Consider the following 21,875-nt stretch of genomic DNA (forward strand, 5'->3'; position numbering starts at 1 on the left):
CACTGAACTAGAGCTGACTCTTCCCATTCAGGTAGCATTAGACCTGGGTCAATAAGACCTTCTGGAAGTTGGAGCCCGGTGCAGAAATGTGTAATCAGTCTTCATTTGGCAGGGTCAGGGCTAAACACAAGCTAAAAAGTTTTTCTTGTCCTTATCTGACTCTCTGAAAAGCCCCTTTCACCGTGCCCCTTGGAGCTCCTGATACTGGGAGTCTAGTGCAGCTGTATCAGATCTGGCACCATAGAGAAGCAGTTTAGATCTGCATGGTTTGGTAGTCAAGATCTGCCCAGTAAAGGTGCTTGGACTGCTTCCACACCCAGGGAGACCTGCTAGACCTGAACTCTGCATGCCTGAGTTTAGCCCTCTCTGCACTGAGCCTCCTAAAGTGGAAGTGCTGGACCAGTGTCTCCAAATCCAGAGTAAAATGCCATGGACGCCTCTCCCAGATGACAGAGCTGTCTTGTTCCCTTTCCCTGTGGACAGGAGTTGTAGGAGCTCCTGTAACTCAATTTCCTCTCTGGAGAGCGCGCAGTAAGATAACACTGCATACTGTGAGCAGAAAATGTCATATTTGTCTGATGTGCAACAGGTATGTCAAAACCTGCCTGTTTTGCTCGAGCACGTTCCCAGCAAGGTCAGCATTTGAGAGGCTGATTGAAAGTCTGAACTCTGTTCCAGATTTACATCTCCTGGCTCCGTTTTCTACCAAAGGGAAGGGGATGTAATTTCAGACCGTTGGTTAAAGAGTTACAAATATTTGGGGAAACAGATAAGTTGCTGCTAATTGATTCCCTGGGACACTTGTTCCCGGTTTTGGAGGTATTTCTGGCGTTAAAGATGAGAGGCATGAAGCAGTCCCAGTTAATGGTCTCTGTCAGATGATTAGATTGCACCACACAGTTTGGGAAGAAGCAGCTGGAGAATGGGCAGGAAGGAGAGTACGGCATTAATAGGCATAGCTTCGGGAAAAAAAACTTAAAGCCTCTTCTGATTTTTGCGTGTGGCCAGGAACTTGAACATAATTAAATGTCACCGGGCCAGGACAGTCCCACCACCAGAATTACCTTCTAAAGTGGAGAAGAAAATGTTTTTCAATCCATCAGTAAAGAATTTTTGGATTATTTAAATAGCTGAATGTAAGTGGGTCATATTAAAACAACATATAAATACTCATTGGTATGCGATGGTCTTTGCCCTCTGTAGAGGGTCTTTCTATAATCACTTGCTTCCACTGGGCTGGTTTTCATTGCTTTACAGCTTTAATTTCATGGTAGTTCAAGTTCCTGGTTCACATTCTCTTGCACCGCTCTCCAAGTGATTGACCCAACATTCAGAAAGGCAGCAGTATTTGTACTTTTTTTGTCTGATTTTTTTCCCCTCCTTTTTAAACTTCACTTTGTTCATAATCAAAGCCCACAGATGCATCCATTTTGCTGTCTGTAGTTAAGCATTTCATGAATGAGATCTACATTACAGTCATAATAATTTGTGCTAAAGAGGCAGGTAGACCCAGAATCCTCAAATTATTTGATTAAAAGTAGATATATGTGTTTAATGCCTGAAGAAATCCTTTCTGGTAAAAAATAAATCCAGGCTAAAACTAGTAACAGGGGAGAAACTTAACCCTTTTCACTGGACTTGGAGAAGTAGTTGGTAAGTGCTGTGGCTGTTTGACTCCCTTGTTCAGATTAAAAAATAAATTAAAGGAAGGAGGAAGGGAATGAAAGAGCATTTCCTTACCAGGCAGTCACACAAACTATTGTCTGTGAGCTCCCCACCCCCATCTCTTTCACCCAGGCGCGCGCACACACACACACGCACACAAAAAGCCAGTTTTGTGTCCTTCTGAGCACACAGATGTTCCTCTTGGCATCCCCACAGTGTGGATAGGTTTTTTTGCAGGCACAGAATGTGAGGCTGCTTTGTTGGAGACAAAGTGTTGCCTGTGGTGGGAATTGCTGCAGTGATGGGAAAGTATCGTAATGTATTGTTGGATTACTGTGTTTTTTGCCCCAGTAGAGACAGTACATTAAAGTAGCTTTGTGGGCAGTGGATTGTTTGAGCCAAGCCTGGCTAATAACACTCTCTCCTTGGCAAGCAGTTAGTTGTACAAGGTATGGTTGGCATAGTTTGGGCAGTCATGGGGTTTGCCCCAGGCTTGTGCAGTAGTTCTGCTGCGTTGAGTAGAAGTCTTACCAGACGTATTTGGTGAGCTAACTAAAGTGGTCTGGCTGTGAAGATAGAGCTGTCGTACTTTCAGCTCTTTAATTTTAAGTCGTATGAAGATCTGACACAATACGTGCCTTCTAAATCATTTTTAGGACATCTGGGTTTTCTATATAATGGTTCTAAGAAAACAACTGAAAATTAGAAACAAATAGCATTAAGTGTTTGCCTGAGCTCTCATGCAGAAAAAGGTATAGCCCTTTCAAATCGTTTCTTGTGCTACAGCCTGCCAGAGAACTTGGAGCTGCTTTGGGCACAGTTGATGATGTTGCCAGCCTAAAGCTGTGAATCCAGCTCATCTGTTTTTGATGGTACCAAGCAAGGGAAACACAGAGCTGTCGGCTGGGGTCTAGATTAAGTTCCTTTCATACATATCATGTTATTTTTTTATGAAATACGCACAGATTTTGTCATGACCTTAACTCTTGGTTGGCAGTTTTACACCCCCATAATAAATATGTTCTGATGTGAAAGGTCTGGCTATGTAGACCTAGTTGAAAGATTGCAGTTTAAGATGAAGAAAATGAGGTATGGCTCCATTTCAAAATGGCTCAAGAAAGCTTATAGATGAAAAATTCTTGAAGCTCTTTCTAGGCAGAATTTGGAGGTGAGACTATAGAGGAGAAAGTTATCTGACTCTGTATAATAACCATTAGTTATTTTGTTTCTCAGTTTGTTCTGCTAATGACAGAAGCTCTATTCCTTCCTTTTTTCCCCAGATATTTTTATCTATAGTTTCCTTCCTGTGAAGAAAGATGTAATGATTTCATCTTCTGTGGAGCTTTTCTCTTTCCACATCTAAAAAAAAAGAACCACAGCCTGATTTGGTATGTTTTCTCAGTCCATGTTTGTGTACCATGTTTCATGAAAACTCATCAATGTTTCACTATTGACCAGAAGATGATAAAGTGGTTGTAAAAGAGTATGTAAGCCAAACAAATAGATCAGGAGGATGGTTCTTTCTTCTCCTTGTACAATGTCACAGCAGTTGTTGCTAGCTCATTTCCAGGTATATTCCACATACTGGTGCAGTTCTGTTGTCATGAATACACCTACTTTTTACTATTCTTAAATAAGCTTTTTTTATCCCTGAGGTCTATTTCTTGTTTGTCTCTTCAATTTCACTGTATTGCTTAGATTATAGTTTTACTCTAAGTTTTTCCCTCTTCTTTCACTCCACCTTTTAAAAGTATAAGCATGCTCCTGTTCCTGTGTCAGTGTCCCTTGAACAGAATTCCCTTTGGAAACCCTTCCTACCCTTCCACTGCCTTTAGTTTCAGGAAACCAGGACATGTTCTGCTGCTGTACCCAGCAGCATGGTCTCTTTCCTAGCTTTCCCTGGAAATCCTTCCTTGTCTATTTCCAACCTGCATCTGCCATCTTTGCCTACATGTCTCTTCATATATCCAACTGTTCATTTCTTCTATATTGCTTCCAAAACTAAATTTTCTGACATTCCTTCTAAGTTCCTTTTGATAGTTATATTCAGTGATAGTCTATATTTCCTCAACCTCAAACACTATAGCATTAGGTTAACCTTTGTTGTTTCTTATATCTTAATAGTGACTGGTAATGCCTTGTTTCATGCTATTCTGTATGTTTTTTCCCTCCCTTTAGTATTTCTAAAAGCTGCCTTTAGCAATCTGAGCTCACTCCTGACATCATTGTGTGCAGCAGGTAAGTGTCTTGCTAGGTGAGCTGTCTCACTGTTAACTCCTTGCTTAGACCCACTGTGTTTTTCATGGATGTACTTTATACGTTTTCATCTTTCATGAAACGCATTTTCTTAAAATTCGAAATGCACTTTTTGCAGAACTGTCCCTTTCTAGACTCCAGTTAAGACCTCTTAACACTAGTTATTTTTAGCAGAAAGTGGAACGATCAAATACTGGGTTTTCTCAAAGACAGGTGCATAGCATTCCGCAGAGAAGTGAGCCTTCCCTATGCTTCACACTCTTCCTTGCCAGTTGTTGAAAAACAAACTGACAGTGTCAAACCAGTTGTATTTTTAAGTCACCACTCCCCTGTAAGATTTTCATGTTGTCTCTGAATAGGCTTTTATTAACTGTGAAAGCCATTTGAATGAATAATGCAAGTGTTAGCTTACAAAGAAATGTTCCTGACCAAATCTGAAAATGTTCCTTTTACAGGAGCACCATGACCTCTTTTTCATCAAAAAGTCTGTTCACTATTAGTCCATATTGTTCATTCATAATGTAAGTAGCTGAGGTTGTTCTCGAGACATTCAGATTAAATGTACACTAACAAGGAATGAAAACTTAAAGAAGTATTATTTGACATAGCTTAAAATGTTGGGTAATGTTCTCTGGTATTTAAATGCAGGCATATATTCTAGATTTGCACACTCAGTGATGCTTCAGGATGATTTGTGTGCACTGGAAATAGTTAGGTTTATAATCTGTTGTTACAGTGGTCCCTTTTTCCCATGCAAGATTCTATTTTATCCTCTTTTAACCTTGTCAGACCATACTGTTGATCCTGTCAAATGTTTTTAGCTAAAATCTTTGATTACTTCTTCACTGAGTGTCTTGCAGTTGTCTGAGCAACCTGCATATTCTGCATCTTATAGACCAACTGTTAGGTGAATGTGACTTGGCTTTTGCCGCAGGTGAACAGTGAGAGTGACTGAGCAAGCCAGAGGTTACAGGCAGTGCTTGTGTGTAGGCACCAAGAGCCAGAAGGAGAATTGGGGAAAGACATGGGAATAGGGAGGTGCAGAGAAGACACTGGTACTTTCTGGCAGTCCTTTGGGAAGGAGCAGTCTTCCCTCGGCCTTAGTTGACTGATAAAGGGGAACCATGTGGTACCTCCAGCTCCTCTTGTCTTAGAGCCCCACCCAGTTCTTCCTCCTTTTCGCTCAAATCCACCAACTCTCACCAACCCAGTATTCTCCACAGACCTCACCCACATTCTCCAAAGTTGTATTCCTCAACCTGCACCTCCTCCAGACCCTGCTTCCCCATCCCAGTCTTTCTCCGAGACCTCACACCATTAGTACCGAGCCTCCCCTCATCTTTAACACCTTTCCCATCTCTGCTGTTGGATTCATGGCAGATGAGAATTCAGGTATCTGCTTCAGCTGTTCAGCAACTCGGTTTTCTGTCAGTCTGTATATGCCAGCCCTTATATTAACATGGGTAGCAGCACTCACTGCTGCTGGACTAGCCATTCCAGCCTCCCCACTCATCTCTGCATCCAGCTCTCCCAAGAGAAGAATAAATCCAATTTATACCTACGATGGGGTTTAAAGACAAAGAAAGGACATGGACAGTACTTACCATCAGTGCAGATGAGAGTGTCAGAGCAAGGTTAGAAGATGTATCTGCAAAAACCTCCTGACAGTATGTGAATTATCCTGGTTTGCTGAAATTTTTCCTGTGTGACAGCTTCTCCAATCTGTACAAAGATTGAGGGTTAAGCACCAAAGCTGGGCAGTTTTTTAAGTTCATTGTCATTATTCCCATAGCTAGTGTCATTACCCAGACAGTAAGGGGTAGAAACAGTCTGATTTGAATTTTGATAATAACCATGTCTGGATTATCAAAATCCACTGGTTTTAATCCCTTGTAAGAGACCTGCCAGGATGGCTGGTGTAAGGGGACTGGAATCGGCTGAGTGGGAAAACTGAGCAGCACTACAAGAAAAAGAAGACAACTGAATTTAGTTGGTACTGGTGAAAAAAAAAAACAAAACAAAACAAAACTTGAAGCAGTAAGAAACTGAAAGAAGAATGAGGTTGGCTGGATAAATGGGCTGGGACTAGGATCAGTGAGGAGATGGTAAGTGAGGACAAGAAAAAATGTCTAATAGTTTTTCCTAGGGTAGGAGATAAAAACTGGAAATGCCTGGCCAGAGATCCCAGGGAGACAGTGAGAGATCAGAGGAGAAGTTACAATTAAGGAAACAAAGTGTGGAAAGAGAAAAATATTGAGACCACGTGTATTAAAAGGAAAACCAGAACAATATTGTGGAAACTGCATTTGAAATTTGGAGGGCTGAAGGTTTAGGACTATGTACGTGAAAAGTATCTGGGTGAGACAAGGTCCCAGCATGGGAAAGGGAAGGGACAGGAAGTGCAGTAGAGATCACTTGGGGAAAGATGGACAGAGCAGTATGAGATAGAGCATGCTTCACATGAGTTTGTTTGCTGCTTTTTTTTTAATGTTTTGTTTTTTTTTTTTTCACTTGGCTACCTTTTTCTTTCATCTTTTAAGCAGTTTGCCTGGCATCTGGTGCCCATAAGGATGAAGGGCTGTGGGGTTTTTATAATGTTTTTTAGTATAATTGGCTAATTTTTTTATATATTTAAGTATATAATTTTATTTTTTAGCTTTTTGTAAGTTACAAAGCAATATTTTAGTCAAAATAGTTCGTTTCATAGTTTAAACAACAGAAAAAAACCTCAAGTTATTTGGACTAAAGGCTCGGATTTATTTTATTTTAGTGATGTTTCCTCTCAAGTTAAAGGATATGTTTTATGTTATAGACTGAGAAAGCAACTGGCATAAATTACTGTCTAATGACATAGCTATATCTGATACAAGTTCTTAGAAGACAGGAGCCACCTATCGCAAGTTTCACTTGTCAAAGCTTACCTCACCATGCCGGAGAGAAAAGGTTATAGCATTCATCTTTGATGTGATATGAAGTACATTTTAAAATACAGATTATGCTGTGGATTCCTTCTCTAAAAAGGGAACAATGCTGTCCCAAAAGTTTTAGGGAATGGAAATTGATTCTTGCGGAGACTGTAGCAAAAATTACAGCAAGATTTTTTTGGTCCTTTCTAGTAAATATTGGGTACTTTGTTTTTTGTCTGAATTGAAGGCAAACATGTTACTACTTAGTAACTTTTTAGTTTACTGAGTCTAAATGTCTATACTGAGTGGAACAGAATTAGATTTAAGTGTTTGTCGCCTTTGGCTGTATTTTTTTTTGCTGTCGTAGAAACTAATGCCATCGATTATTGATATCATTGTAATAGCAGAGCTTGACAGTGTCTTCACAGTGGTTTGCTCAGGGCTTTTCCATTACAATCATAAAACAGTTCTTGTCAGCCTTTGCATTTACCTTCTTTTAGCTATAGGAATGAAAATTTCCATTTTTCCTTCACCTACGTCTATGCCACTTTGGGTCGGCTACCGGTCGTCTCAGTAGCCAACAGTGGAGACACAGGGAAGGGTGACAAGGTCCCTGAACTTGGGTCCCACAGAATGAAGATGTCAGGGCTTCACCAATATTTTACCATTCTGGGCAGTTCTGTAAGCATAACTGGAGGTAATATTTTACCCCCTAATCATAGGGTGACCCCCACATTCTGCTGTTCTTACCAATGTGTTTGGTAGTTAATCTTCCCACTAAGTGTCAGTACATGCAGTGATGCTAGCGTGTGTGTGCTTGCTTCTGTAAGCTCCAGCTGGCCAGGGGTATATTCAAATGCTTCAGGGTGTTTTTCACATCAGGATCTAGCTAATACCCCCAAACTCTTTCTGGTATTCATTTAAGATTTCTGCTTTAGCAGTGGTCAGAGCAAAGTGGGGTTTGGCTTTGGACTTCCTTGGGTGCATAAAAGACCTCTTGGTTTGAAGGATGCTTGCCATAGGCTCTACTTATGCACTGTCGTTTGAAAACACAGGGTGACAATGACTGTTGTTTAAGCTGATGGTTTCACACAGACTTACAGCATTCTGCTAAATGCTTCCAAGAATAGGAGAGTCTTTTATCTGCTTTTATCTAGCAGAGTATCTAGATCTCTGCTGGTATCTAGCAGAGTATATAGCCCTCTCCCTTGTAAATGGATGGCTTTGACTCAAGGAGCAAAAATATTCTGAAAAATTCTTAAGCAAGTGTCACAAATGGTAAATGTTCAGAAGAAATGAGAGCATGTTTACTTGCTTAGTTCGTGGAAAGAGGAAAACGAATTAGTAGGAAACAAATATGACTGAAGTGGCAGTGGGTTGATGAGTCACAAGAAGAAAGATTGCATTTTCTGATGGAATATAACCAGCAACCTTGGAGCATTTTTTGTGAAGTGTTCGATTGCAGAGAACAGAGATGCTCTGAAAATCCCATTTGAGCATCCATCTTTTATTTGAAAGACTGGATGCTGTGGTAATAAATAATGGATGAATAAAATTTAAGCCAAAAGGGACCTTCAGGTCATCTCTCAGGACTTCACTGTATCACGAGACATGACATTTCAGCAGGTTATCCTGAACTGAACTAACACATCTGTTTCGACATCTCTTCAGTTGAAGCCATCAATGGCTGAAAAGTCTCAGTGCTTGGAGTTTTTTTCCTAGTGGTTCATCAATATTATTGGCAAACTTGTGATTATCATTTGCATTTGTTGGACTTTACTTTCCTGCCATTACATGCTTTTCCCAGATAAATTTAAGTGCCTTTTAATACCAGTATTTTCATTCTGTAAATGTATAGGCAGCTCAGTCTTTTTTATAACTTAACAGGTCAAGGTCTGTACATGGTTATTCAATTTTATGCATGTTTTTGATGCTGTCTTTAATAGCTTTTAAGAAAGGTAGAGAGCAAGATACTACACACTGCCCTAGTATCTCTCTTACCATCCCATGTTCTGCTCTCTGTAGAATTCACACCACCTTTCTACTGCCATGTTCTGCCGTCTTGCTCATACATACAAAGCTAGGATTTGGTCTTTTTGCCCCAGTGATGGAAAAAGCCACTTTAGCAAGATGTAGATTTCTGCGTAGAACTACACTGCTTTCAACTTGATAGCAATCTGCAAATGTCATCCGTATTTCTTCTGAACAAGTATTTTATGTATACTGGCAATGAGTTGAGGGGTTGCTGGGAAGTGGTGTGCTCTTGCTGATCTCCTTCCCTGTAGGGCATCAGGGGGTGACCTATACAAAAATCATATAGATCTGTGCCACGGTAGCTCCTTAAGCCAGCTACGTGGCCTCCGTTTGCTGATAAAGTTGAGACCAGCGTGGACTCAGGCAGCATCTGTGAATGCTTCAAAACATTTTTTGCGAAACAAGATGAGTTGTTCCACACACAGCTTTGCCCCACCCCATCTGCACTGCTTTGCTGCTGGCTGGGGTCAGGTAGAGGTGGGCTTGCTTCTGGGGATGCGTTGTAGTTTCAGCATTGCTAATGAGGAGCTACAGGGTGATCTTGAGTGGATTTGAATTGAATGGTGGTAAGGTAAAATGAAACCATTAAAAATCTTGTAAACTGTTCTGTATTGTGCTTTGTTAAGGCACTGAAACAAAACCTCTTGAATAATAGATCTGAAAAACACACTTTGAAATTCTCACAGTACAAAAATGAAAGACATGAAGACTTCTCATGGCATTCTCTGAGAGTATCATGGCTCTACTCTAACCCTGTCTTTGGAGTGGTTTATATTAATCTGTTTTATATGGGAGATAATCCAGGGATTCCTTTTATTGAGTTTTTGCAATGCCATTCACTAGAATATGTTGGGAGATGTTAAAAAATAATGATGCAAAAAATCTAAAAACTTCAAATTAAATTCTCTAAATGAGACCCTCAGTATAGGAATTAAAACCCAGGTTTAATAGTTGCTTTCCTATTCCATTCAGAAATGCATGTTTGTGAGGGGTGGGACAGGTGGCATGGAAGAATGAACAGTGGGTGAGAATGGTTGTAGTCAGCCCTAGCTCATTCATTCAGCTTTGCATTGCACAGGTTATGATTCCGAAGGAGGTAATGGAGACTAAAAACTCATAATGAAATAGTGGGAATAGAAGCTAAAATATTCTATTTGTCTCAAAATATTAGCCCTGTTTTTTTATAGTATGGAATAGAGGGTACCTGTGAATGCATTTTCAAAATGAGTGGAAAATACTAGCCAAGACCTGGTGAGACTCAACCATTTCTGCAATTATGTTGTTATTTTTATAGCACTCTTTCCAAGAATAGAAGGTTTGTTGCTTTAAATTATAAACTAATAACTTGAGTAGTTTTAATAGAAAAAGGACTGCTTGCTAATTTGTTATCACATGTAGTTTTAAATATTGGATAGTTTAACAAAATGCTTTAATGCCTACACCTATAATTTAAAGTGAATAAAATTCTTAATGCCATGTAGTAACGAGGATGCTTCCTCTACATGTGAAATGGCACACCTGCAAAGCTGCTGTCCCATTTTCCTTGTTTTTACATGCTCATTGCTTCCCAAGTTAACTCCCTTTGTAAACCTTTCGCTGTAGCCTGAAATGACTTTTAAATTAAAAAAAGAACATTGCTCCCTTGGCGTTCTTGAAAGTTAGCAAAAGCTGAAATATGTCATTCCATATCCTCCCCCTCCAACTTGATTATGTAAAAATATTTGTGGGGGGTTTTTTTGTTTGTTTTGGTTTGGTTTTGATTTTTTTTTTTTATTTATTTATTCATATATTTTAAGAGGACATAGTAAAATTACTTACTTTTTAAAAATTACAAGTTTAAAATCTCGACTGAAGAATTTGGGGGGTTTTGGCTGTTGCCTTCAATTTATCATTAAGATTTTGAGAGATTTAAAGCTTCAGTGCAAGACTGAAAGGATTAGGATGGGGACCAAACTGCAGTAAAAGGGATACAGTCGGTCAGAGGGAAGCTTCCAAGTTCCTTAAGTTTGGAAGTGCACAGTGTGCCATTTATGTGTGTTCAGCAAAGAGAAGACCTACTTTATGTAAGTTAAGACATAGCTTGATATTTGCGTGCAAAGATAACAGGCCTTACTTTTCATGTAGCAAGAGGACCTAAACCTTAATTTTTGTATTTGCTTTAAGTTTCTTTAAGCAGCCTTAGCAAGTCTGGACTGTATGTTTTCTCTGTGCTCTTACATACTGTAATGCATTGGTGATGTATGGTTGTGCAGGCTTAACGGTTCAAATAAGTAAAGGGATTTTTCATCTTGCTGCTTTTCAAATTCTTTTCCGTGACAGTTCTAAAATTACAAAGAGCACTGAAGCAGTTATTTGGGTTGCCTCCAACTCAACTTAAAGTCATCTTCTGGAAGCAGTTCTTTGAGGAAAGGTGCACCAGTACCAGCGCTTTGCCCACTGCAGGAGAGATGGAGAGGAGCCTGCAAGCACTCATTCAAAATAGAGGAAGCTTTTTGGAGCCCATCGATCCCTGGCTGTGGTTCAGGCAAAGGTTTCTGGTGGGTGCTTCAGTGGGTGCTCCACCTACACTGGCCTGAGACAGGGTCATGGCTCAGCAGCAGCAGCTGGTGGATTCTCTGAAGCTGGGTGTCAGGCGGAGCCCTGCCATGCAAAACTAGTGTTCCCAAAGGGTTAAAATTGGCAGCGCTTGTAAAGCAATTCTGTAGAAGTGGAGAAAGCTTTGACTCCACTTGCAAAATATTTTTTTTAGGTTCCGTAGAATATTCCTGTACCTTCACTTACGTATGCAACTAAACTACCTTTCTCTACTTCAAAGTGAGTTTAACACTCTTACCTGGCAGTAGGAAGTGGTAGGAAGAAAACACGTGCATCCTCGACAAATACAGTGCTTGGGGGTTGGGCGAAGGTTAATGGTTCCTGCTGATGGTCATGAGATAGGGTGATCTTGAATAAGAGCATTGTTACTTAAAAATAAAGCAAGTCCTTTTGCAAAATGGAGTAGATGGTTTCTTTCCTTTTATACTGGTGTCCTGTGTCTCCTAGGACACCGTTCCTGAAAATAATAAAATGCCTGCTTTGTTTCTGGATCCTGCTTCAAGCTTCTGCTTTAACCATAGGATAGTTTTATCTCTTTTAAGGATAAATACCTTCGTGGGTAGAATAGGCTTACTATGCATAGAGCAACCTATCGTTTCCTCTTGCTCTAAATGTGGTGGATAGACCACCACTACACATTGTGTTCATGTTTCTACTTTTTCTACATCTCTCCACTTCTCATTTACTCTAAAGTGTTTTAGCTGTAGGGAACATCTGTCACAAAACTAATCGTTTATATTCACAGAAATTGTCAGTTGCGTCAGCTCCTTAAAGTGGTGTTCTTCAGGATCTCTTTGTAAGCAGATGTGCTGTGACTGGAAAACCTTCTTTAATAATTGAGTTAAGGACGATTAAAGTATCTGCAATCTGAGTTACTGAAGCAGCATTGAAGATTGTCATTCTTTTTATGAAAATAAAATTTCTTGGATTTTGCATTACAAATATATGCTAAAGTCATGTCTGGAAATTTGAGCAAAGTTCTCTGCAGACTGTACAATGAGCAAAGTCTTCATAATGCTAAAATGGGGGGAGTCATGCTTAAGATTGTTAATTGATTATTAAATTAGATGTATTAATCATGAGACGTACAGTTTCTTCACAGATTTTCCTCATGGACTTTCCTGGTTCTAAATAGCACTTCTGAAGATTTGATTAGAAAAAATTTGTTTCATCTGTTCACTTGCAAAACACTTACCACTGTAGTCTAGCAACCAGCCCAAAACGAACTGTTGTGTGATTAAAGTAATATTTTGTGTTTCAGTTACAAAGATGGAGCTCAATACCTATCCCACTCTGTGCTGTCAAATAGAGAGAAGACTTCTGATTACATTTAAACCTCGTTCAGTTTGATCTTCTGTAGAAAAGTGTTGGAGCCTGAAGCCAGTTTTCACAATAGTGCCCTGCTTTATGTTAATGGTGAGCTGCTTTTCCTCTAGGAAGAAGGAGAGCAGAAAAAGGCAGAGGGTTGGCTGGTCTTTAAAATTAATCACAGAACTACTAGTTTTAGTGTTTAGTTTTATTAGGTTAAAAACATCCCCATCTTTTTAAAAGCAGCACAGAATGTTGTAGTTCACAGGTCTGAGTTTAGTGTCACTCAAGCTTTAATAGTTTTATGCAGTCTTTACTTTTCAGTGGCTTTTTTCTTCTTCTGTGGCTCTACTCTATATAGTTTCCTTGATTTCTGCACTAGTTGCCTGCAGTGTTTTCAGTGCTGTTTCATCACTTGCTTTAACATTTATCCCCTCTTTCATATCTTCCCAAGCTTCCTTTTTTTTCTCATTATAAGGTGTCCTCTCCCTCTTTTCTGTTTCCACAGACCATTTCTCCCTCTCAGATTTCTTTCGCTCCCTCTTATTTTTCTTTCTCTCAAAACCTAATATCTCTCTTTTTTTTTTTTTTTTTTTTTTTTAAATGTCTTTTCTCGTGCCCCATACACACCTCGCACTCATTGATAAAGGCAGAAAAGTCTGATAATTTATGCCAAAAGTATTAGGGATCAGGATAACTTTATGGTTGGATGCAAAGGCAAGCCATCAAGCCAGCAGCTGTCAGTACAGTAAAGTTTTGGTTCATGCTAGAGAATTTTCTGGAGATTTCTCCCATATACCCAAATGGGTAAAATCACTAGTCAGCTGATATCTTCATTTAAGGTTCTTTAATGAGGAGCTTTCCTCTTCACTCCCCTTCTTACCTCAAAATATTCTGACTTCTTTGCAGAACTTTTTCTTTTAATAAGCCTAACAAATCTGAGAAGATACCATCAACTTTTAAGGTTTTACACATTGTCTTTTAATTTTCTTTTGCCCTTGTTGTACTCCTCTGAAATGTTGCACGTTAGCTTTCATGAATAATTATCATCAGTTGTGAAACTGTTCTGAAATGCAAGTATTTCACAGCAAAAGGGCAGAATTGGTCCTTTCCAGCTATTCAAGAACAACCAAACATGAGCTGTTCTCTGTCTTTGGTGGCTGTGCTGTACTTTTCACTGCAACAGTGGTTACTCACATTTTGCACAGATAAAGGACTTCACTTTTATGTTTTTTTTAGAAAATTTGTGTTATTTCCATTGTGTTGATTCATGCAGATCACGACAGGATTCACTGGGATGAATGTTGGCAGAAACCCTGCTGACAAAGTACCCTGTGTAGCTACTTGTTCAGAGTGAAGGTATCAAATTATCTTTGTTTGCAGTAACACAACTGAGTATATTAACCAGAACTAATCAAGAGCCACAGGAAAATAATGTAAGATTGAATTGAAATAAAATGGGAGGGAAGATAAATACAAGGCCATCATCTTTTCTTAAGACATTTTGTTTTCCAAAAAGGATCTTGGTTTGGTGTGCCAAAGAAAATTGAAACCCAGTTCGGTTTTGCTCCATGCTGGCAAACAGTTATTGGACAGTAAAGATTGTCTGCCCAAGCTGAAGGTGAAAATGAGCAAGGTGGAATTGGGTGCAACCAGGCTTTCCTGTTACATTTTCTCCAGTCTGTAACTGGAGAATTTTTCAAACTTTCTCTTGCTTTTGCTCAAGGTGGACAAGCTTGATGCGTCTTCAGCTCTTTATGTTTTGACTAGGGAAAAAAAAAAAAAGTATGGTTTGAACTTTCAAGAGAAGAATAATTTTGTTTTATTGCTGGACTTTGATCAGTAGCTCTCCAGGTGCATTATAAAAGGTGCTAATATTTCACAAATCTTAACTAATTTGGCACGACCATCTTGACACAGGGTCTGTTTTTAAAACACGTTGAAACACTCACGTCTTCTGACTTAAAAGGAAGAAGAAAGGAAAAAAAAGAGCATAAAACAATAAAACCCAACCCCATAGGCAGAATGTTTCATTACAATAGTCGTGGGGCTTCTTTTTAATTATATGTAATAAAAAACTTGTAGATGATACCATATTCATTGTTTGGAGGAAGGGGTAAGACAAGAAAAGTTCCCTTGCCCAAGGCCCAGAGTTGGAAATATAAACCATAGTTATCTGGCATTATACATTTTTGTTAATAGCAGTGTCACCAGTGATCTAATGATGACTTGTCCTCCCCTTTAATGATACGTTGTCCTGCAGGGAATTGTGTGCATGATAGCAGATGATACAGTGAAATGCTTTGATGGAAGACACAAACAGTTTCCTACATAATAAACTGCTTTTCTGTAGAGCCTGCATTCCTCCAGTGGGATCTGGTGGTGTCTGCTCTTCCAGGGACAGGACTGTATCAGCAGAGGCTGGCTCTGTGGTGTTACAGAGCATGTCCTGGCCGTTTTAGTGCTGATGCATTGAATAGCCTTCCATTGCAGCACCTCGTTTTCTGTGGGGCTGCTGCTTTGGTTCTGCAGACAGCAGAGCAGCCTTAGGAGATGCAAGACCGTTGCTTAACGAAACTTACCTTCTTTCCCCCCTCCCCTTTTCTTCACAGAAAATACCAGAGAGGAACCCAAGTGCGCCTGAGACTGCTGGATCTTGAACTCACATCTAGGTTCTTGGGCGCATCTACCGATACAACATTGCTGGAAGCTGATGCGGTGCTTTTGGGGCTTGTGGAAAGAAAGCAAACAAAGCCAAATGAGTAAATTTCATATAAATAAATGTACTTTGTGCACTATATCAAATTATACTAATGTTTCCTCAGGAAATACATGAAAAGTTTCTGTCCCCTTGGTTATGTAAATAATGAGATCAATAAAAGACAGTAAGCACATCGTACCTGATTCTTGCTCCATTTTTATTCAATCATCTTTGCAGCGCTTTTCCTTTAGATTTAAATGTAAAAGGTTAACTGAGCTTCTCTAGATAATATTGGTTGACTGCATATTCGTATATAAAGGATTCCAGAGTTTAGTCTTTCCATCCCAAAGTGATGTTGATCTAAAACATTGTACTTCCATGGAGGAAGACCAAAGCTCGCTGGCATGGTGCTCCTTCCAGTACGGTGTTTCATAAAGAACAATGTCAGGGGTTCCTGATTTCCAAGTTACAGTGCAGAATGTTTACTGCAAATATTGGTTTTAATCTCTGTTATAATACATCATGCTTTTATCTCCATCTGCATGAACAACTGGAAATTATTCTTTGCTTTAATTGGAGCTCTCATTTCCAATGCATGTTAGTAAATTTTCTCTGATTGTTAATATATATGAAAAGAAGCTGTTTCAGTGTAATAGGCCAATGTAGGTCTTAGGTTTCTGTAGGTGTATTTAAGATAAATATAATGGGTATTTGAGGGCACAACAGAAGAATCATGCTATGATGTTTCCAATATCTTTGGAGCATTTGCTATTAGAGAGCATTTCTTTTGACTTCTGGTATGTCCAAGTCAGAATTATGCACAGTCATTTGTGATCTGCATAGTGGCTTGCAGGTGTGCTGAGGACAAGTGAAATTTGCCATTTATACCACTGAATTACAAAAGAAGCCTATTTAATCTTAAAGTATTTTTCCCAAATGTTGGAATAAAATGCGACTTGTTAAGGTGGTATGCCTTGTTTGTGTACAGTGACTGTACAGAGGCAATGTGTTTCTTGCTGTATGTTACGAATTCAACAAAATGCACACTGGCTTAAGTATACATTACTCAAATCTAGAGACACCTCATCTTTCTGCTGGAGCAGGCCATGTGAGCAGGGATGGAGCCAACAAAGGATGGTATAGCTCCTTCTGCCTCTCAAGACTGAGTATACTGGTATTTCAGTCACGTGCAGGGAGAGAAGGGATCCCTAAACAAGTAGGGTACCAGGGAGCCAGCTCCAGGCTGCTGCAGCTCACGCACCCCTTGCCTTGCCTGCATCTGAGAGATGGTTGGATTGGATGGCATCAGAGAGCAGAAACTGTGAGCAACAGTTGAAGCTGCCCTGTGGGTCACATTGCCACCCAAACTCTGCAAGTCTTCATATGGTCCAACAAAATTCATTTAGAACAGAGTACAAAAGCTTTAATCTGTTTAGAGTTTCTTTCTAAAAACATTGTCATTTCTCTTTTAAGGGCTGTCTTTTGTTCTGGTTTTTTGTTTTGTTTTTTTTTTTGTTTTTGTTGGTTGGTTGGTTGGGGTTTTTTTGGATTTGTTTTTTTTTTTTTGCTTGGTGTTTTGTTTTGTTTTTTTTTTTTTTTTGTGTCTGAAAGCATATAGAAAGAAAGCAAAGGAAAGCTGAAACACCTTTTTACGTGGAGTCACAGCCCTATGGCACAGTGGTTTGATTCTTTCTTACTCCTCTGTTCAGAAGAAAAACTTGACAAAAGAAACAAAAGAAAATTCCTTTCCTACCTTTGCCTTTTTATAACACTGAGAAAAGAGGTATAGTGCAGGTATCACCTGCTGCAGGTAATTTCCAAAATACATCTCATGCATGATTTATCAAGGAGAATATTTTTAATATAAGGTATTTATTTGCCCAGAATAATAGGAGGAATGTCATAGAAATGCATAATCATTCTGAGGGGAATGGGCATATTTTAGCAGATCCTTTTATAGTTTTGCAAACCAAAGTCTTGTTTCTGAAATCGGTAAGGATCCAAGCAAGAGAGAGGAAACAAGCAATGAGAGCTTATTCTGTTGCTTTAATTTGCTCATTCATCTCAGTGATCTTAAATAAGGGAGTTTGAACATGAATTTCATTGGGTGTTAGCCTCCAAGTAAAGAGTTATCCTAACACTGGAGTAGGAAAAGAAGGCCTTTTTAAGAAGCCAGAAGGAATTTAAAATATCAAAGAGAAATCCTTTCTGTTGAACATAACTCATCCTATCATCCTACTTGCTTGATCAACCTGAAATAAGAGTGATTTGGGAGGAAATAGATGTGTTAATGTTTTGGGGGCAGGCTAAGAGTTATTTCACAGTAGGGTATCAAATAGTGATTTTATCAATTCTTCCTCTGGCTAACCTTTACAGAAGTGGCTTTTAGAGACTGTAGTGGTTGCTATTTCAAATCCAGCATAGTGATTTATTTGGAAACTCACCGGTTCACATAAACTGACCCATTTCTTACAAATCGTGTGGTTGAACCTTCAATGGCTTTAGGCTGCTGCTAGCCATTCTGGCCCTTGGAGAACCAGACATTCTACCAGCTCATCTCTGGTGACCTTTAAGACTGTTATTTATTGGACTTCTAAACTGTTCAGACAAGAGTTGTCCCATGGAGGAGTTTCTATTTGGGTAGCCGCTGCCCATCACACATTGCCTCAATGCTATACAACTCCCAAATGCAGAATTACAGTGACAGAGAAAGGAATTCTCAAATGTCCTTGTGGTGGGCTGTTGGGATTGTTTCATGTTTGTAATACCTACATATGCCAAGAATATGTGTAGGCTATGTGTCCTTAACGCAACATAAGGAACCACCAGTGCTCATTACTGAACAACCACGATGGCACAATTGCATGGCCCTGTGTCTATAAGACTATTCTCATTTTTTATTCCAATCTTTTATCAGAGTAAAAATTGACAGTGCGAACAGGTATTTCTAGGGCCATCCATACAGAAGAATAACAGATGCAGACACTTTGTTGCTGGTTGCCACCCATCCCCGGGAGTTCCCTCTTGCTTCCTGGCCACGAGCCTTTTTGCTCCTTCTCTTTGTATTTTCTGCTGCCAAACACAAACAAGTGTATGTACAACCCCTTCTTCTTGAGCAATGCACGGTGAGTTCTCCTTGTCCACATAGTTCAGATTCCTGAGTGGCCTTGCATGTGCCTTGGTTTGAGGAGTTGCGTGAATCTGACTTTTCGTTTGGAGGTCGTTCTTGTTTCATGTATGAGGGTGGTTGTTTCTACTAACATAAAGGAAAGGTGAAGCCACCCCATCAGCTCCTGCAGCACTGTGCCTAGCCTGCTCCACCACCTGTGATACTCTTACCGCTTAAGTGTACTACATGTATTACTAATATTAACCAAATGAATACTACTGACCCAACATAGCAAGACTTTGTAGTTGTAAGTGTAAATCCATCATTTTGCTGAGAATCCTGAGGCCAGTATAAGCTGAGTTCTGCAACTATATTCATCTGACTGCCAAAATTGGGACTTTCTGCCTATACCATGCTGTGTTTTCTTCTAAATTTTGTAATTCTGTCTTACTCTGAAGCACTGGCCAGATGAGCAAAGACAATTACTAAAATCATATGGGTATAATCTCACACAATTAATTTTTTGATTGTGCAGCTGAGAAGACATTTGGTGTTAGCAAATCTCTTTGTTTCTTGATCTATTTTCCAGAAGTTTTATTTTTCCTGTAACAGTCTTGATTTTTGAAAGTGTTTAAGGTTTTTTTGCTCTGAAAATTTTCTGTTAACAGCACAGATCCCACTTCATTAGCAGATACTCAATTCTCCATCCTCCTCTAAGATACTGCTTTTTGGGCTGCCCACATCTCTTAACTGACAAATTTCTCACTTTAATTTGGATGAGCATGACAGATTCACTTCAAGTAGTTGTAATTCATGCTCGGTGTGGTGTAAAATTTACACATGGGGCTGTAGTGCTGAGCGCTCAGAGAAGAGCATCCTCAGCAGAGGGAGGAGAAGGGCTGGCTGCCACCTCGGCCTCGCCATCCCCACTCCATCGGGCAATAGTGTGGGGTGATCCAGCAGCACGTAGCTGTGGGCAGGTACAAATCCTCACTTCTACACAAGCCAGAAATGTTTCCACGCATTCTGTTAGGAGGACACTTGCTTTTTCTGAGCCTGTGACGTCTTACTTCACCCAATTATACCTGAATGTCCATAGGGCTTTCTGGTTTTACAGATGTGCATATAAACAAGGTTAGCTTTAATAAAAACTGAGTCAAAGCTGGTTTGGGTTTTAGCTGAAGCAGTACTTTGCCTTTTGTGTTATCCAGGTCCTGTGCTGAAGGCTTTAATAAGTTTTCCTAAAATTCTACCTTTTTATTTTACAAACAGAACATTAAAACACCTTCTACATACCTGGAAAGCAAAATAGTTTTATCCTGATGTGGAGTTGGAAGAAAAATTAAAGTAATTCAATGTTCTTTTGGTGACTGATGTGCTGTAACAACACCTAGTAAATCTCCCTGGGGCTTGTCTGCCCTTTCATATTCCAGGACTATTGGTGATGAGATGGGGAAAAGGGGAAATGCTGAAGAAATGGCGCCTGCCTATTGAGAGCAAATTAGCATCTTGCCACCAAAGCTTTGGCACTGAGCTCATTTCTAAAGAAAAGAATACGTTTTACTTTTCTTTAGGGCAGTCTGGAAAGTTTGGGTTCCTCCTCATTTCTTAGTGCTATCACATTTATAAATCAAGCTTTTCTTCTGACAGCGTTATTCCCTTATACTGGGAAAGCTTTTTAAGTCTCCTGTTTTGGCTAGAGAACATTTCTGCTTGATACAAGCATGCACTCTACATGTGTTTTTCAGTAAATTAGGCATTCTGGGGAAACGTTTATCATATATGAAGGATCTAGACTGCCCAAATGCGGCTATAAAGTTTTCATCTGGTCGTAACCCAAAATAAATATTATCCCTGGTATGACTGCATTAGATTAACATCACTAAGTTCTTAAATACTCTAAAGTGTTCTTGTTTCCTTCTGGGCCGTGTCTTTTTCGATCAGAGTTAAGCAGGCTGAATGCACTCACTCTGCACATCAGCTGTAGCGAGGCAATCAGCCCTTTGGGAACGTTGCAGCCCGTCTGCACCAGGCTGGGTCTCAAGCACAGCCAAGAGTTGCACTTCCCAAATGGGTTAATCGACCCGAGGCGTACGCACCCTGCGGGGTAGATAGCTGTAGTCGGTCTGCAGCTTTGGGTTAACTTCTGCAAGTGGCAACATATTTAAATTATTATTTAAGTAGTGAAAAGGGTCCTTTTTTCTCCTGTCTTTAATGAGAAATCAAAGAACTATTGAAATAATCAGCTCTGTTAGATAGCAGTTCCCTTTTGACTGCCTTCCTTTCACATAACAGCAGCTTGTTTGGTTCAGTCTTTGCTTGTCTTCTCAGCCTCAAACCTGGTTTTTGTTTAAGACATGGCAAAGAGAGTTAAGGTCTTAATACTTCTCTTCCCAGGGAGAGGAGTTGTCATCTCATCAAAATTACTACATCGAATACAAATAAAACACAAAATTAACTGAAGTTGAAGGCCACAATCTAATGTGCCAGTTGCCAAAAGATCAGAGATCTCAGAGAATTCAGGTTATGTCCTGATCTGCTGCACAAATGAGTACATGGGCATCATGTTGAACACCTTTAAATGGTCACAACTATTGGGAGAGGTGCCTGAGGGCTGGAGGAAAGCAAATGCCACTCCTGTCTTCAAAAAGGACCCAAAGGAGGACCCCAGTGGTGCCCAGTATCAGGACCAGAGGCGGTGGGCCCACGTTGAAACACAGGAGGGGAGGGTCCCTCCGAACATCAGCAAAAAACATTTTCACTGTGAGGCTGACCAAGGACTGGCAGAGGTTGCCCAGAGAGGCTGTGGAGGCTCCATCCTTGGAGATACTCAAAAGCCACCAGGACATGATCCTGGGAATCCTTGTCACTTCCAACCTCAACCATACCGTGATTCTGCGATCTGTTGGCGCCTTATTTCTTACTCCACTCTGTTTGAACACTGCTTCCTTTTGTATCTCTAAGTTTGTGAAAGCTTAGAACTTCTTCTGTATGCCCTGACATGGAAGATGATCTGCTCCTGAGCTAGGAAGGTATGGTCTTCACTTTGGGATCCAATTGCTAAAGGGCTGCGGGGAATTGGGGTTTTCCAGAAGTGACAAAGGTGGGAGTTGGTACCTTCTGCGTCTCCTCGAGGCTGGTTTGCTGTCTGTTCAGCATGGCCTTCCCCGCAGTGAAGGGGAGGCTGGCTACTCCGCGTGGCTGCTGCCTTCTCCCCCTTCCACTGAAGGTATCGGTCAGTCTGCTTTATTCCTACTGCATGTATGGGCAGGCCAAGAATAGTTTTGGCCAAACTTAGTTT

General features: G+C 40.1%; 1 protein-coding gene across 3 annotated transcripts in view; it reads left to right on the forward strand.

Moving 5' to 3' along the window:
* TPD52 (tumor protein D52) overlaps nt 1-15,663 on the forward strand; it is a 125,991-nt gene extending 110,328 nt beyond the window's left edge. For all 3 annotated transcript variants that reach the window (XM_042785790.1, XM_042785792.1, XM_042785791.1), the window contains one exon: nt 15,377-15,663. In XM_042785790.1, coding sequence (XP_042641724.1) covers nt 15,377-15,530 — 154 coding nt within the window. In that variant the 3' untranslated portion in view covers nt 15,531-15,663. The remainder of the gene's footprint in view (nt 1-15,376) is intronic.
* The last annotated feature ends 6,212 nt before the right edge of the window (nt 15,664-21,875 follow it).

The sequence above is a fragment of the Tyto alba genome, unplaced genomic scaffold (genome assembly GCF_018691265.1).
Source record: "Tyto alba isolate M040663 unplaced genomic scaffold, T.alba_DEE_v4.0 Super-Scaffold_9, whole genome shotgun sequence".
Classification (NCBI taxonomy): Eukaryota; Metazoa; Chordata; class Aves; order Strigiformes; family Tytonidae; genus Tyto; species Tyto alba.